This window comes from Anopheles bellator, chromosome 2 (genome assembly GCF_943735745.2).
Source record: "Anopheles bellator chromosome 2, idAnoBellAS_SP24_06.2, whole genome shotgun sequence".
Taxonomy (NCBI): Eukaryota; Metazoa; Arthropoda; class Insecta; order Diptera; family Culicidae; genus Anopheles; species Anopheles bellator.
The window spans coordinates 59180202-59197181 of NC_071286.1; the positions used below are offsets into that span (position 1 = coordinate 59180202).

The 16980-nt window shown below is 49.7% G+C and overlaps 1 protein-coding gene across 1 annotated transcript; it reads right to left on the reverse strand.

Moving 5' to 3' along the window:
- Positions 1-1832: 1832 nt before the first annotated feature.
- LOC131207793 (uncharacterized) lies at positions 1833-16697 on the reverse strand. The gene is made up of 20 exons (XM_058200422.1): positions 16619-16697; positions 15494-16152; positions 15375-15419; positions 12442-15306; positions 11989-12368; positions 11711-11921; positions 11276-11634; positions 9220-11203; positions 8991-9149; positions 7961-8910; positions 7469-7885; positions 6992-7402; positions 6813-6924; positions 5890-6741; positions 4931-5815; positions 4713-4854; positions 3825-4642; positions 3679-3759; positions 3026-3609; positions 1833-2958 (listed from the first exon to the last, which is right to left on the reverse strand). Exons 1-20 carry the CDS (start codon positions 16695-16697, stop codon positions 1971-1973), a joined length of 12981 nt encoding a protein of 4326 aa, XP_058056405.1. The 3' UTR covers positions 1833-1970.
- Between the last annotated feature and the right edge of the window lie 283 nt (positions 16698-16980).

Here is a 16980-nt window from a genome sequence, read left to right on the forward strand (position 1 = left end):
GAGGGCCTTGCGTGTAATCATGCTGGTAAATTAGAAAACGGTTAGCTGAATGAGTGACACAATGATTTGCCTTATTTGTTGCTGCATAAGAAAAGCGTAAGAGAAACACGAGCCAACCCCGTGTCGAGTGAATGCACTTTTAATCCGGAAAACAAATCCTAATAGTATCGGACGCAGCGATGAGTATGGTGCGTGCTACATTTTAGAGGTTCCGTTCATTAGCTAGGTAATATTTGTGAGAACAGTAAAGAAAACATACATTTAAAGTACAGTTAATTAGACCCACTAGCGAATGTTGCAATTCGCACATGGCCAATGTGGAACGAAACACTTGAAATGCAATTTATCAGCGATACGTCCATAATATTTGAGTCCCGTGCTAATTGAACGGAAACAATATGGCTTCCTTCCTGCGCGTGCTGAACGAACTGTAAAGTACAAGTGACACGATACGCATGAAACCAAATGGCTGCTACGCGCCTCCTCCTGGAATGGGACGAAATTTTGCTTTTAATTAGTCTCACGGGAACTTGGGCCGGTTTGTTTGCGTAGAGTTTTGTTCCCTTGTCTAGCCTATGATTGCACTGCTTCAAACCATAGACAAATTTATACCACAATTAAGTAGAATTTAAAGAAAACGAAAAGAACAACTTACTAGAGACAATCATCGTTAAATTTTTTGGTTTCGATTCGACTACCTGGAGAATTGCTCCGTTAAGTTCTTTTATCAACCGCTCCTAATGCCACCGATAGCAAAACTTTCGCGAGCAAGCAGTAGCCGCAGCAGTAGAACATATCAATATGGAGATAATAGACTTAGCCAAATGTTAGTAACGACATTCCAACAGCAACAGCGCACCCAGCACCAGAAGCGGGATAATGGTCATCGAGTTCCTAAGACGACAACGTAGCTTAACACGCAGACACTACCATCAAAGGACACGGTAAACTGGCGCGTTTCATTTGAGGTCACGAATTCGTGAAGGAGTACCGTTCAGCAGCAACTCAAAACCTACATACATGCCCTAGAGGTTGTAAAACAATAGGTTTCTTACAGTAGCTGATAAGCAAACATGTACTGGTCAGTGGTTTTATTGTGTAGAACAGTTGAACAAATCGGATGCAATGCTGCCTCTTACCAAACCATCCCAAGGAAACATTATATTTGGAAGCATATTTGTTTTCAGTACGCCCAAGAGAAGCTTCTTCGGGAACCGGACGGACCCCTGTGTACAAAGCCTACCCAATCAGATTGCCGATAACTCAACAAGGAACCTTAGCATACTTGGTTCCCTATTTGTAGTTTGCATTTCTGTCCTGTTTTTTGTGGTCACTTTCGAATATTGCCCATCGAATTTCCCTGTACCGTAAAGTTAGGACTACCTGAACGAAGTGCTGCTGCCGAGCGATGGCAAAATGCTATGAAGACGAGCCATAAAAGTGCACAACAAAAGACATTTACTAAACAAGATGAGCAATTGCAAGCAAACAAAAGAAACACAAATGGATTGTGGTCTCCTGTTTGCGTAAAAATAAATTGCAAAATGAGAAACTTTCTTCGATCAAATGAAGAAACGGATGAGAAAAATAAAACAAAAAATCTTGAAAACTTTAATCTAGTAGAGTTTAAGTCGAAGAGAGCGAGAGAGAGAGAAAGAGAAAGAGTTGGAAGTCAGCATAATGGGAAGGAAGGAAAGAGAAACCAATTAAATGTAACCAACTGATAGTAATAAAGAAAAGATATTCTTTCCTAAGCCCCACGGGTTATTTGTGAGATTTGAAACTGAAAAGTACATCAGAATAAAGATAGAGCAGATGTTTTTCTTACATTTTATTCGATAAGTTGGCCTGAACACCTGAACCGACCAGTCTCAGAAGCAATTGCTTAAACAGCTCACCTCTTACATAAGTTAAAGTTATTTCAGCGGTTACGAACCAAAGTGCAGTGCTTCTTGTAGTAACGCCCTGCCCTATTGATTTAGCAGCTCATCGGCATCGTCCCACGTCCAATCGTTTTCCGGTTGCATGACCGACAGGAACTTCTCGTCCGTCATGTCGTCGTCGTCGAGTGTGTACGGCGAGGGATAGTTGCATAGCAGACACTGCATATACGCAACGCCCGTATTGTGGCCCGTACACTCACACGTCTGGCAGCTGTCCGGGATGGCCGTGGCGGCGATCCGCTTCGCAAATACCTTGATGAACTTTTTCGTGTTGTTGGTGTTGGCCCGATCCTGGCGCAGCTTGTGGCCACCAAACACGGAGCCGTTCGTTTCCATCGCCAGCGCAATGCACTCCCCGAGCGTCGCCTTCGGAAGGCGTATTTGTTTGCGCAGCTCTTCGTCGCCAACCAGTGCCTTGACGTCCTTCTTGGTGTACGCCACGCGACTGTCCATACCGTAGAAGAGGCGGGAGACGCGCGTCTTGTTGAACGATAGTTCGTGATCGGCCAGAATGTGCAGCTTGATGTCGTTCTCGATCAACAGCTGTACGACTGACGAAAAGTCCAACTTCATCCGAGACGTCGTACAGCGCGAGCAGGGTAACAGGATGAACGTTTTCGACGCTCCCGGCCGGTACACGAGCTTGGAAGCGAGAATGATGGCATCGAAGATATCCTCGTTTGTACCGTTGCCGACCGAAATGTGCTCGAAGAACGGCTGCAACCGGTGGTGCTTTTCGAACACGGCGTTCTCTACGACGACGCTGTGCGCTCGGTCGAACGGTGCAGTACCACCGAAGGCGACCACTGCGTAGCGAGTATCGGGAATGTTCAGTTCCTGCAGCTCACGGTGGATGCTTTCCACCAACATATTGATGCTCTTCGTTTGTACGAACCGCTCGTTGCAGGGTTTCGCCTCGACAATGAACACGACATCCGCAGCGGCCGGTACATCCTCGTCACGCAGGTTCACGAACGTACCCTCTGGGACGTATGATCCGTTTACGAGCTGACAGCTGAAAGGACGACGAAGTAGAATGCGGTTATCTAAACGATTTTTAACTGAACACCGACCAAACCAACCTGATGCAGCTGTCCGGTACCCGCAGAAGCGTATCCTCGATGGCACACGCTTGAATGTAGGCAAGCGCCGCCGTACAGGCGCCACGATCCGCCGTTTTCTTCTCATTCTTGGTCAAAAGATTGTGACCCAAATCGAGACACATCTCGTGGAATGGTGTTACGTCCACCACCGGGAAACACGATGCAAAGTACGACAGCTTATGGCGGAAAAATGAGTCACACAGCTGCGTCAGCTCGTTCGAAGCACTGTGAAAGTTTCTCGTATGGTTCGTCGCACCGACCGACGAACGGCAACCCGGCAACGACCAGCTATTAAGGAACTCTTCGTCCGTCCGACTGTACCGATTGGAGGGCGTGGTGCGATCGTCAAACGCTTCGTTGTTCATCGTACCCAGCAGACCCGCCATCTTGCCGAAGTACCAACCGCTCAGCTCTAGCCAGCAAAGATGGTAGCGTAAGCTGCACGCCAGAAGGAAGCCACGGTACGACTGAACGTACAGTAAGTCCGATTCGCGATAAACAACCGTTTCCGTTCCGATCATGGCCGGCAGAGCAGTGGCTTCTTTGCGATTGATCTTTACCGACTGCAAGTAAAAAGAAACAAAGAAACTATTGTTTCTTTGTGCCTACAAAACAAAAGAAAACACACATACCACATCGTAGATGTCGATCTCCAGCGTATGATCATCGGTGATAAGGGTTACCTTGCGCGAGCTTTGTCCGTCTTTGAGAACCTATAGAGTGGAATGGTGAATTGTGAGCGCAATGCCGCACAAAAAGCCCCGCCGGAAAAGCTTACCGATGGCTCCAACAGCACCGTCAACGTGCGATTATGGTAGTCATGCGCCAACACGTACCGACACTCGTTCAAAATGCCACCTTGCTGCATTTCGCGCAAGTCCATCGACACGAAACGCTTGTCGAAAGACATAAAGTGCCGCGAACCGATCAGCAGGCCTACGCTCTTGAACGGCGGCAACCACATCTGCGGATCGGCAAACGGACAAATGTCGTTGTACAGTGTCCAGATCGTCGTGTTGCTACCAGAAAACAGATCCTGAATGTCTCCGATGAACTGAAACTCGGGTATTTCCTCGAACTTGGGTGTTTCGTTGAACGCGTGCCACGACATCGGCAGCTTCTGCTCCAGCTCCATGATTCCGTGGTCCGGGTCGAAGATGAACTTGGTTTTTGCCTCACGGTAATGATTTTCCGCCTGCAGTGCCGTCTGGGCAATGTGTGACAGTTTGTTGCGCAGTATCATCCACATCTGGTGTAATCGCCGCTCGACCTGAAACTCCTCCGCAAGCCAGTCGACCTTTGCCCATACCTCCTCGTAGCGCTGGATGAAGAACTGCACGAACTCAATCTTCTGCAGTTGCTTGATCTCCTCCACCAGCTCCATCACCACCTGGTGGAACTCACGACCAAACGGTACCACCTGGAAGTACTTCTCACGCAAAAACCGGTACGTCACCGAGGAGTACTTTTTCACATTCGTAAACACATCACTCGTCACCAGATCCTTGTACAGCATGTCGAGATCCTGTGTGAAGTTCGTTACTGTGTTAAAGTACGGTGAATCGGCAATTTCCTGTGTTTTGTTGTACAAGAACGCTAAAAAATAACGGCCAATTAGCCTGACGTTATTGTTGAGTTCATTTCAAAAACTGTAAATCGGACGTACTGAAGATTTCGTTTCCCACGAACCAACCGAGTGATTCTCCGTAATGGGCCAGGCGAATGATCGTGGGCTCAATGTTTTGCAGCATCCGATGCCAAAAGGTGGATGCCATCGACATGCACTTTTCCCACAACTCTTGGATGTTCTTTGGGGAAGCGAGAGAGAAAAACCGCGAAAAGAAATTTAATCTTTACTCTAGAATTTAAAGCAGTCGCCCTTACCTTTATGAACTGCAGATGAACTTCCTTGACAAACTTATCGTACCGCTCGAGGGAATCTTCGAGCGTAGACGAAAGGTAGCGCATCGCATCCCCCTGGAAGATGCGCCCAACGATGTCGATAAACTTTTGATACGACTGCTTCATACGTTCCAACAGCCACGTAAGCGATTTGCCCAACGCCTGACCGGATTCACCCATCACCAGCCACAGTTCGGTTAAAATCTTCGGCAACGACGTTATCTTGTTCCGTATCGCTAGCTCGTCCAGCACGGTGACGGTGAAGTTGATGGCGGAGCGAATGTAAAAGTCGTCGGCCACGTAGGACGCGTTCAGGAAGTGGTGCAGGTCTTCTAAGTCGTTCTGCAGTACACTAAGCCCGGCCACATCGTTGAGCAACCCTTCCACGTATGGAAGGGCCGCTTCGTATACGCCCATTGTCGAGTCTTTCGTTTCGAGGTACACGTGTTTGATCCAGAACTCGGTAAACTCCAGGAACGAATGGTGAACTCGGCTAAAGTAGTCTCGGATCCACTCTTGCAGGTCGGATTTTATCTGCGGGCGCCACAGCATGTGTCCGGTAATCAACCGAGAGTGGTTCATCTTGAGATAGTACGTAACGTCCACCTCGCGCGACCGATCATAGTCACGCCAAAAGTCAAAGAACGCACTACGCGAATCGGGGATGATACCATACATGTGCACGTTCTCCGTACCATCCGGTGTCATGTTGATCTTCATCTGAACCAATTTGTCGTCAATGTTCAAATAGAAGAACCCGGTAGCATCGAGCTCCGCCCCATCGAGTAGCGTGGCGTTGATCAGGTACACCGGGTAGGTTCCAGCGGCCTTCGTCCAGATACGGTACTTGCTTTGCGAGGTGATGCGCTAAAATATGCAACCGAAACCGAGAATGATTTGAATGTAAACCTCAAAAGTAAATGGCATGCCTTCTCACGTACCTCATAGTGAAGTTCTTTTTGTGGGATATTCAGTGCTCCCAACACGTGACCGTGCATTTGCGACAGATACGCACGCTTATAGTGCGAGTTTGACCTAACACCGTACAATCCCTGCCGTATGCCGATCGATCCGATCGAATCCAGCGACAAATCGGACGCTTCATGAACGCTAAACAACTGATACGAGTAGTTCCAGTAGCCCACGATCGGCCGAAGGTCGTTCAAATTGAATCCCATCGCCATCAGATGCTCGTCGTCCTCGTTGTAGCGTAGCTCCATGTTCGAGCTGAACCAATGTTCCGGGTTCGTAAAATATCGTGCATCCAGTGTTACGTCTTTCTCGAAGCTGGGATGACCAAGTGCAACACGAATCTTCTGCCCACCGGTAGTCACGTTCGCTAGGTCGCGCCACACGACCGAACCCCGCACCGTACGGTTTGGTGTTTCACTAGTGTCCCCCTCACTACCCTGGGTGCGGTTCGGACTGTACGCTAGTGTAACGGCCGAATCGAACGAACTCTCGGTGTATGCGTACCAACCGTCGGCGGAAATGTTACGCTTCGGATAGGAAATCTGTAGCGTAAAGTTTTGTGACTCGAGATCGGAGCGCGAGCGATTGGTCAGTTGAAAATCGTACGCAATCCAAACGCTGGGCGACAGCTCCAGCCGAGACTTCTTTCGGTCAACGTTGCCTTGCTGCTCAAAGTCCGCCGTGAGCACAACGGTACGGTTGGGATGAATGGCCTTCACCAGGTACTCGCGCCCCGTCTCTTTACTCAGGACGTGCAGTTCACCGGTAATATTGAAGTTCTTTTGATTCCGAAGTTGAAAAACTTCAGCTCGCTTTATATCCTGTCAATAAAAGACGAATTTCAGTCTCTGATAAGAAGAATTACTTAACCGTTTCGGGGGCCTTTTTTTACCAGCGCTCGAGTATCGGCATCTAGTAAACTGTGCGAATGCACGTAGTGCACTCCGACGGGCATGAAGCTGTTCTCCAAGGTGACGTCGATTGTTTCCTTATCAAAGCCGGCTCTGTAAATGATACCACGCTCCGAGATGATTAAGACCCTTACCAAAACCACAATTCCGAATTCCTTACCTTGACTCCTCTTTCGATGTGTACTGTCCACTAAGCACCTTCTGGCTGTTGTAATCCACCTCGGCGTGCCCCGTAGTTATCGCGGGACGCTGCGCCAACCCGTATTTTACTTCGGCATAGTGACGCGTTTGCAGGGGCAGCTCTATCTTGATGGTGCCCTGCTGGTCGCGGTCCGAATTGTGGTTGCGGTAGGTTGCTTTCGCATCGAACACCGCGCTCGATTCAGGCCACGTACCTTTCAGGTAGCGTATGGATTCGAGTGGCGTTTCAATAAACTCCAGCTGTCCGTGGAGCCACGTCACGTTCAGGAACGGCGTCGTACAGTTCACATCGCCCTTCATGTTGGAGAGATTGTTGAATGCCACATTCGCACTGGCAACCTTCGTCGATGACGGTATCGAAATGTTACCGCTAGAAAAGGCGATGGAAAACCCGAATAAGACCATATCCGAAGGATATTTTTGCTATCAGGCATACCTGATGAGGTGGAGGGCTTCAACGAAATCGTACGATCCGTAGGCCATAAATGTGTCATCCAGATACCATGGTCCCCTCAACCTAGCAGTCAATTCACGGCGCTCTCCAATGCGGAACACGTTCACGATAGATTGTACCCTCTGCTTGCGTATGTCTGGTCCCCATTCGAACCGCAGCAGGGTACGCAAATCACCGATGTAGCTGTACTCCGAGTGGTACGCGTACCGCTTCCGACTTTCATCCGTTTCGTAGGAAGTTTCCAAGTTAAACGACTTGACCGGCTCCATGAACGGTAGATTACCGTTCATTCCAAACGTCAGCGTGTGAACGTCGCCCACAGGCCGCGGAAGTAGCACCTTCAGGACACCCGATAGATCACGGATCGAAATGAAGTCCACTGACGCGTTGGAGCTGAATCTGTGAAAATAACAATACGAACAAATGTTTCAGCACTGCGGAATGATTGCCGGAAGGGGGCTTGCGTTTACTTACACCCAGACATTATTGAGATTTAAGTCTCCGCCGACAGTGAAGTTGTGACTGTTCTCCAAGTCCGGGCTCAAATATCGAACGCCGGTGCGGAAGTATCGTTCGACGTCGTTTCGTAGCACCCGATTTTCCAGCGCAAACTGCATATTCGACTTCAGGGCCCAGTTCCACAGGCAGCTCGCATTGCCGGCCACATCCCGGATGCCATACCGTGCAACTACCGACCCCGAAATAGGCTGCACGTCGAACACCATTTCAACATCCGCCTGCTCGATCCCGTACCGAGCCCAGGGTGAGCGCAGGTTGAACTTCCCGAGCGCCTTACCAGCCTCCGGTGTTATACCGACCGTAAAGTCGATCTGTTTGAAACTGGGTTCCGACGAGTCTGAGGCTAGTTTCACGTACCAATCGGACATCGCCAAAAGCTTGAAGCTACCGTCAAGTTTCGCACGTTTTTCGCCACTCTCGAGGCGCAAAGCAAACTCAGTGACGGGTAACTGCCGCGAACAGCGATAGCTCAGCGTACCGTCCGAACCTTCCGGCCCAAGCGACTGGAAAGCCAAATCGGCCCGGTACGGAATGTCTCCAATGATCGTCGCATCGCCCTCCAGCTGAAACACGTGCTCGTTACGGTACAGCTGACCAGATACGGCGTATTCGCTGCCCAGGCGATGCTGAAGCCGGCCGTGAATGGACAGGTTCCGGTAGCTCTCCATCGGTACGCTCAGCTCGATCGTAAACATTTCCCGGTTTCGTTCGGCACTCGCCTTAAGTTCCTCCACCGTTCCGTTCTGGTCATGGAACTTCACATGCAGCAATGCCTTCGGTAGCGGCGTTCGGGTTATCATAAACTCGGTGCTCATCAGGTTGATGGGCAAAAAGTTCGACTGATACTTTCCGGCACCGACTATGAAGTGAGGGCTTGCGAAGGACCACGCACCATCCAAACGGAACTGCAACGGAAAATAGAAAGCATGGGTAATCTATGTAAAGGGGTAGGGCCGTAGGGTTTACGACCATCATTCCTACTTACGTTACTGTACAGGTCGCCATCGTTCACCACAAATCCTACGTCCATCGAATTTTCTGTGCTGGAAAAGTCCTGTTTGTAAAATACACGACAGGCGTAGAACGGCATGAGAGGTGCCCGTACCCATACGCTCATAAACGTATCGATAAACTGATCCTCGCTCTATGGATGGAACGTTAGATGAGTCGAAAATTAATCACCGAGCTTCTTCAGTGCCCTTCAGTACCCATACCTCAAACGAGACCGCTAACGAGGCATCGGTGGTCATCGTTTTGGCGGTCAAATTGCCTTTGTAGCTGTGATCCTCCAGGTCGAGCGAACCGTTCAGAAACACCTTCTGCAGGTTTTTCATCGGTGTCATCAGGTCCACCAGTGCCTGGTGCTTGTGTACTTCGGCCTCATCCAGATGGTACTTGTAGTTGACGTGAAAGCCTGTCTTGACCCACTCGGTGCGGTTATTGAACTTGACGTTCATGCCAATTGTAACGTCCGTCGCACTATATGCGTACTTGAGCACAAAATCCGAGGTGATTTCCTGCGCCACCGGGAAAGGAGTCTTCAACCGCAGGCTGTTCTGCATGTTTAGTAGATCCTTTAGAAAGAAGCGATCGCGCACATCGATCGAACCCTGAGGAAGCTTGATTTTCCCTATGGCACGATACTCCGAGCGGAACTGCGTCAGCTCTAGGGTACCCTCAATCGTCGGAAAGACAATCGTGTACAGCTCAATGTCGCCGATAAAGTTTAGCAAGCTCTGCTCATCTTCTTCCTCATCCTCGTAGTCTTCGTCGTCTTCATCTTTGGCCTCTACGCTCCACGGGTCGTCCTCCACCATCGAAGACGCCGTCTGCGATAGTAACTGCCGTATAAGCTTTGGTTTGGGCTTCGAAACCGCTTTCAGGCCCAATCGATAGTCGGAAAACTTGCCGGAAAACTCGACATCCACATACTCGGGCCGCTCGCTGTTGATCACCAGCTTCAGGATCAGTGCACTTTCTTCAAACTTCGGCAGCGGTGTAAAGACACGGTACGAGTACTCAAAGTCCTTCAGATGCATCTTTCGCCACACACCTGTGCACCCGAGCACGATACTGTTCATTCCGACCCGAAAGTCGATGTTATCCAGCTGCAACTTAGCACGCAGAATGACCTTCTCCAGGTCCTTCAGCGGCGTGGCAAGGTGGAACTTGATGTCAAAATTTTGCGAGGACACCACCGCATACAGTATCTCGACGCCAAGCGCACTCTTCGGCGTTATAACTTCCGCCACCAGATGACGATCCTTTTCGCTAATACCGAAGCGCCCCTTAATGTTGCGATAGTTAACGTTCGAGGAAGTCACATTCGCCGTCAGCATACAGTCGACCAGGTTGCGGACGTGGCCCTCGACGACGGTTTCGTACTTTTCCTCACCCAGCTGTAGATCGGCGGCTCCCGTGATGGCTCGACTCTCGCTCAGCGAGACCTTTGCCACGAGCGCTCCCGTTTGGTAGCCCTCGAACGGACTGATCATCTTCAGTGAGCCGCTCACGTTACGGTGTCGCTTGTCCGTATCGTACTGCCAGTTCGAGCGAACGGAAAACACCTGTGGGGGCTCGTCCGTCACGGTGTGGTTGAAGGTGCAGATGGTTTCGAACCGTTTCTGTCCGTATTTATGCTTCAGGTGCAGCATTACCGTCGGCACATGCTGGATAGAACTGTGCAGTTTCGTTTCCAGCTCGCAATTGACATCCGTTTCGTTAGACCTGTAGTAGCCCATCAGCTCTAAGCCGAGATTCTGATCCTCGGCCCAGTGCGCGGACAGGTTGGTCCGGAGTAGATTGTTCTTAAAGTAAAACCCTCCGTTCAGCGCATTATGACGCCAGCCGTGGAACGGTGTGTTGAATTGGAACAGGAGCCACATGTTGCGCAGTATGTCATCATCAGTTCCCGCGTCCAGTCGAAGCTCGATCGCCTCCGTGGTGTTCCACGAGATGCGCGCATTGGCGAGATAGCGCGGATCAATCATTTTCAAATCGAACGTTCCACTGAACGTACGGTTGGGATAGGAGAGCAAAAACAGTCCATCGTATGTGCGATCTGTCGGACTATTAAGTTCACCGGAAATAACTACCCGCTGGGTGGGGTCCCGGTTGGCGTCCCATTTGAACTCGATTCCTACTTCGCGCTTCAGCGAAGTAGAATAACCGCGCAGAGCAACACTGATATCTCGTATTCTGGAGGTGAAAAGAAAGCGGGACTCCTTAGAGATCTAAAGAATTGTCGTGACATCCCCCTCCCGGACCTACTTGTCAATGTGCAACTCTAAGTCTAGTTGCTTGATAGGTGCCGACTTCATCAACGCCGAGAACCAGTACGATCCCTCGTTCCAGCGCAACTCCGCGTAGCTGCTGGTCCCATTTTCGGGCTGCTGTTTGTGGTGCAGAATGATCGCGTAAGGACGCTTATCGTACATCGCCTTGAGGTCCAGCCGATTGTCGTGCTCATCGTGAATGTACTTCAAATCTCCCAACACCTCCCGGAACGTTGGGCCCGTCTGTGCGACCAGTTTCGCATGGTGATAGCTTTTAACGAGCGAACTACGATCCTTGTACCATCCGCTGATGTTCAAGGCGTGTGCCGAAAACCAGACACCTCTAAAATCGAACTGTAAGTAAGACAAAATACGAACAGTATCAAGGCAGGGTAATTCACGAATACAAACAGTACACTATCAAACATACACTGTGTTCCTTGAGAGCCTTTTCCTTCACCCGCAGATTGATCGTGAATGGATGGAACCCTGGAACTGTTAAATTGAACGCTCCATCGAACCAGAAAAATTGTGTACGGGGAACGAAGAATGACACTACCCCAATCACCTCCTGTTTCGGGGCGTAGCGCACCAACAACCTAACACTGTGTTCCATTCCCTTCTTTGACAGGTTTTCGTGGCTAAACAAAGAAAGAGATCGTCTATTGCTACCGTCCAGGTTTGCTTGTCCGTTCTTACACTACTTACACAATGGATGCCTTCAAATCGGTCCGTGAACGTGGTCGCGTCACTTCAAACGACAAACTAGTACGCTCGCGGAACAGATCGTTCGCCGGCGGCAGGCTCTGCGAGTCGATCACGTGAATACCGCGTAACGGATTGTCATGCGCGAATATGATTTTGAACGTCGTCGTATAGGCAGCATTCTTCAGGTCCGGTGCGTTGTTGTGCAGGAGCCGGAAATCACAGCGGCCGCTGCCTTCAAGATAGGTCGCATTAATGGCCACATCGAAATGAGGATAGGCGCTCGATCGGAGGTCAAAGTTGACGTTGTAGGTCGACACATCTTTTTTGACAGCCTCAGCCATCGCGTTGACTACCAAATATTCCAGTTTACTCGCTGAAAACTATTGTAAATTGCCAAACGAATAGTTATTATAAAGATCTCGGGAATTGCCATTCACACGCTTAAGGTCTCACCCTGTACTCCATGGAATTGTGGATCATGTAGGTTGCGTTGTACGAGATCGAAACGTAACCGATCGCTTTCGCCCGCAGTCGCTTCGTCTCGAACACTACCGTGTAGTCCCACTGGGTGATGTTGTTCTTCTCGGTCTGCCGCACTTGGCCGCCCATTCCAGCGATGCGTTCGTTGTTCACCGACAGATAGAACGTCGGGTGGTAGATGCGACCATTGCGTGCGATCGTCTTGTTGTACCCCATCTCCAGCGCCAGGTACTTCCGATCGTTCACGTTCAATGACATCTCCAACCGTTTCTGGTCCTGATTGCTAACGTACATTCCGATCGCCTTGTGCGAGATATTCCCGTTCACGAACGACATGGTGGCCGTCTGGCGGTGTGCTTCCAATGTGACGTTCGCCCGAAAAATGCGCGGAACCTGGGAGAAAGGCGTCTCGAAAGTGACGGTTCCTATCGATTGGTTCTGCTGTCCGTCCCAAGTGTACTTCAGCAGGAACACCTTCGCTGTCAGGTCGGCCTTCTCCAGGCTGACGTCAAAACTAACCGGTCCACTAAGGATCAAACTGGGTACCTCCAGCTCGCTAGTGCTGCTCACGTCTGGTAGGCTGTAGTTGGCGCACAGCTTTAATCCGATCGCTTGATCGATAAATGGCCAGGTGCAAGTCGAATTACTGTATCGCCGTTCGATACCGGCCTGCCGTATCTCGCGTCCTCCTTCCGCCAGCACAAATATCTCCGACCGAACGCTCAGTATTTCGTTGCGATCCTGTGGCAAGCTAACCTGCAGGACAGCCAAATCGTTACCCCGCACCTTCAACTTGGCTTCCCAAGCCGAGCTGGAGTAGAGGTTAGATTTCACCTTTATCGCAGTCACTGCGTACATGAAGTCACACTTCATCGTGGCCGTCATATCGACCGTTATACTCGGTTTGATTTTACCCTCCAGATCGACAAGTCGGCGCCAAAAGTCGAACGCCCGTGCCATGCCGGTCATTCGCAGATCGACGGACGAAGCACCGATGATGCTCAGCCCGAGTGGTAATCCGGAGCTTAAGGGCACATCGTAGGAAGTATCCAGAAACACCCCCGACTTCGTGTACGCCACTTCCTTTCCCGAGAAGAGCTCCTTCAGTAGCTTCCACTTGATCTCGCGCTGCAACACCTCCATTCCCTCCGTTAGGTACAGCATCTCGTTCCCGAAAATCTTCACGCCAATTGTAAGCTGCGGTCTACTGAAGTTGCTCTTCAACCGGTAGCCAAGCTGTTCGGCTTCGTCCTGAATTTCGCGCGCGATTATCATCGGCTGCCGTTCTGCATCACGTTTCCTTCGATCACCACCATCCACCTCGTCACTCCACTGCTGCTCGTCTTCGAAGAGCTCCAACAGGCGTGCCGGGACATAGGCGCGTAGCACCTTCAGCGCTTTCATTAATTTTTCGTTCACCATCTTTGCGCTCAGAGATCCCTTGGGACCAAAAATTTCCTGAACCGAATCTTCCAGCCCTTCGGTGCGCAGGTGTAGCTCGAGAAAGTTGATCGACTCACCGAAAAGATCGGTCGTCAGATTTAGGCGAACCGTGCGTGGCAGGTATGAAGTCGTGCCGAAGATCACGTTGCTGTCGACCGTCAGGCCAAAGTTGTACTCGTCGAAGAACAGCGTTTGCTCGTAGTTGCGTGAGAACTTGCGAATATCGAGACGGAACTTTTTACCCAAGTCGTTCTCGGCCAACAAACCCTGCGCCTCGACGCGCACCGGTGACGCACTCTTGGCAAGGTTGCTCAGGTGAGACCACACGAACGACCCGACCTGATTAACTTCCTCTGTCCTCAGCACGTGCTTGATCAGCTTCACCGACAGATAGTCCGGACAACGCATCGCCTGCAAGTACGCCGCAATGCGCACCTCGACGTCCATCTCGAACGTGGAGTAAACCTTGAGGAAGTAGTCTTTTGTGCGATGGCAATCGTGGCGCCGGAATGCGTTGACAGCTTCGACTCGTACCTCCGGCGGATAGTCATCGTTTTCAATAACGCGTCGCAGCTGGTAGTTGAACTCCTTATTCACCACTCCCATATTGCTGAGCGACTTCAGCAGCACAACCACCGTGTCCCGCCTTCCCCGATCCTCTCCAAGATCGTTGATCACCTCCAGCAGCTCCTTCTCGAGCGTCTGAACGATCGCTTGGACGCTCTCCGTTTCCTCGCACTCGTACTCGATCTGGCAGAACGTGTTGACGACGGTTGTCGCCGGCAGGAAGTACGACTTGTCGCCGATCGCTTTGCCATGCTCGATTAGTTCCAGCATCGACTCGAGCACTTCCTCGTTCGGTCGCTTCAAGTATGCAAACGAAGTCATCCATTTGCGCGCGAGTGCCGACGACACCTCGCGCTTCACGATCTGATCCTTCATGAGCGTCACCGAGGCCGGACTGCCGATGTAGGGTAGGCTTTCCAGAATGTGATTACGGCCATTCTCGCAGATACTTCCGGAACGGAAGAGCAGCTGGTGCAACGCGTTCATCGACAGTGTACGCGCGGCACTCAGGAAGCTTAGAAACACGTCCGGAAAGTCTCGTTTGATGTTGGGAAACCCGAAAGCGCAAAGATGTTTTAACAGGTCACGCGATGCCTTAATCTCATCGTGGGTTTCTCTCAGCGAAGGTGTGTGATCGTACAACAGAGATGATCGTCGCTGAATGTCGATTTCCTCCTTCGGTTCGTCCTGTGTGTACGTTTCTTCGTCGAACAGCGTAAGCTTAGTGGTCGTTTCCGTTACGGCCCCGGCTAACCCATTGGAGAACGGTACCATTTGGTGACGCTCGAAACAGATGACGCTCTTGTAGATAAAATCGTCTACCGAGATCTAATGTGACAAAGTTTCACTGTACAGTCTGCGGATCAAAGTAAAATGCTACACAAAACCCTACTTACATCACAATAACTGGAAGAATTCAAGATCGGCCAAGCAACGTAATTCTAGAGAAACAGGATGAAGAAGAAGTGCGATTGAGAGACATTCACTGGCTGTTTTGTGAAGCTCTAATCCTTACCGGTCGGAAGTCGTACGGAACGGTCTGGATGAAGGAGGTAGTTTTGTATCGTCGCTTGCACGAAGCGATATCCTTCACTTTGTGAAACAACAACTGCGTCCCATTGCGACCGTTCGTTTTGTACGTCACATCACATATTCCTGACACATCCGTTTCCACCGTCGGAAAGTCAATGTCGAACCGTGGCATGGTGTTCTGCAGCGTCGACAGGATGCCACGCTTGAGATTGAGCGTCCACACAGGCTCATCGTCCTCGTGGCAAATTTCACTAATGGTACCATCATAGTACGCAAACCTGAGATCGAATCGCATTAGCTCGTCGGCAATCGTTTCACTCTTCGGATGTACATCGTTCGTGTCGCTCAAATCTGGCGCGTTGTAATCAGCGTAATCCTGATCGGCGGAATCCGTCGGCTGTACCGCGCGCTCGCGCAATTCGATTGACGAAAGCTTCAGAATGCCCTGACAGGGCGCGTGAAAGTCCAGGATTACCACAGACGAAACGTGCATCTCCGATGTGTTGTCACCGCTTCCGGACAGCGCCGTCTTCACGATCATCGAGTACTCGTACTTGTACAGAGTGCCCACGTGGTACCGGAATTTGGTGTTCGCTTCGGGGCACGCAGGCCGGCCGCATATCCGAGGATCTTTAAGTGGATCTACGCCACAAGAGGGAAAATGACACAAGTGAATTCCAACTCAACGTACGCAGTAGAAAACGATCCATCAGGTTATTACAATTGTTATTACAATTACAATTGTAAGTATTTCATCAAGAAACGAAATTGCTGAATCTATTGTTAGATAAACAGAGCTCATAAGCTGTAACGCTGTGGGATTTTCACCCAAACATCAATGCTTTATGACCAAATACAAGTGTGTTTAGAGACAAATTTCTACGTCTTTAAATCTTCAATAATCTGCAGGAATTAATTTTCATACGTCAACATATATCGAACATTAAATCATACATCAACTTAAGATTCAATACTTGAATTACATCGGGGAGTAATAAATAACTAGTGCTTGAGTCTGTACAAAATTATTTGCTCAATTAATCAATAACAATAATTGTTCCATTCTTTGCATGAAACTATACGAATTAAAGAATACTTTACTACTTACTTCTTTTATAAGCATTCGTTGGTAACCCCAGCAGGTGCAGCACCACTATCGCACAAATCAATCTTTTCCCCGTCTTCATGGTTGCATTTGGTTCTAGTTTACAATATTTAGTAGAATAAATTCTGTTTAACCACCATATGTCACGTTGACTGCTTCATATTAGAGACTAAAAAAACGTTTTTAAATGCACAAAACAACAAGCCATTCCACTAAAACACCGAAAAATTCTGCCTTCACAACGGTTGTCTCTTCAATCCACAACAATTAACGAAGCACTTTTGGAGAATATTTCGCACAATCAAAATTGTTGCTACGTATACCTAGAACTCAACGTCATCCCGAAAGGATCGTCATCACATCGC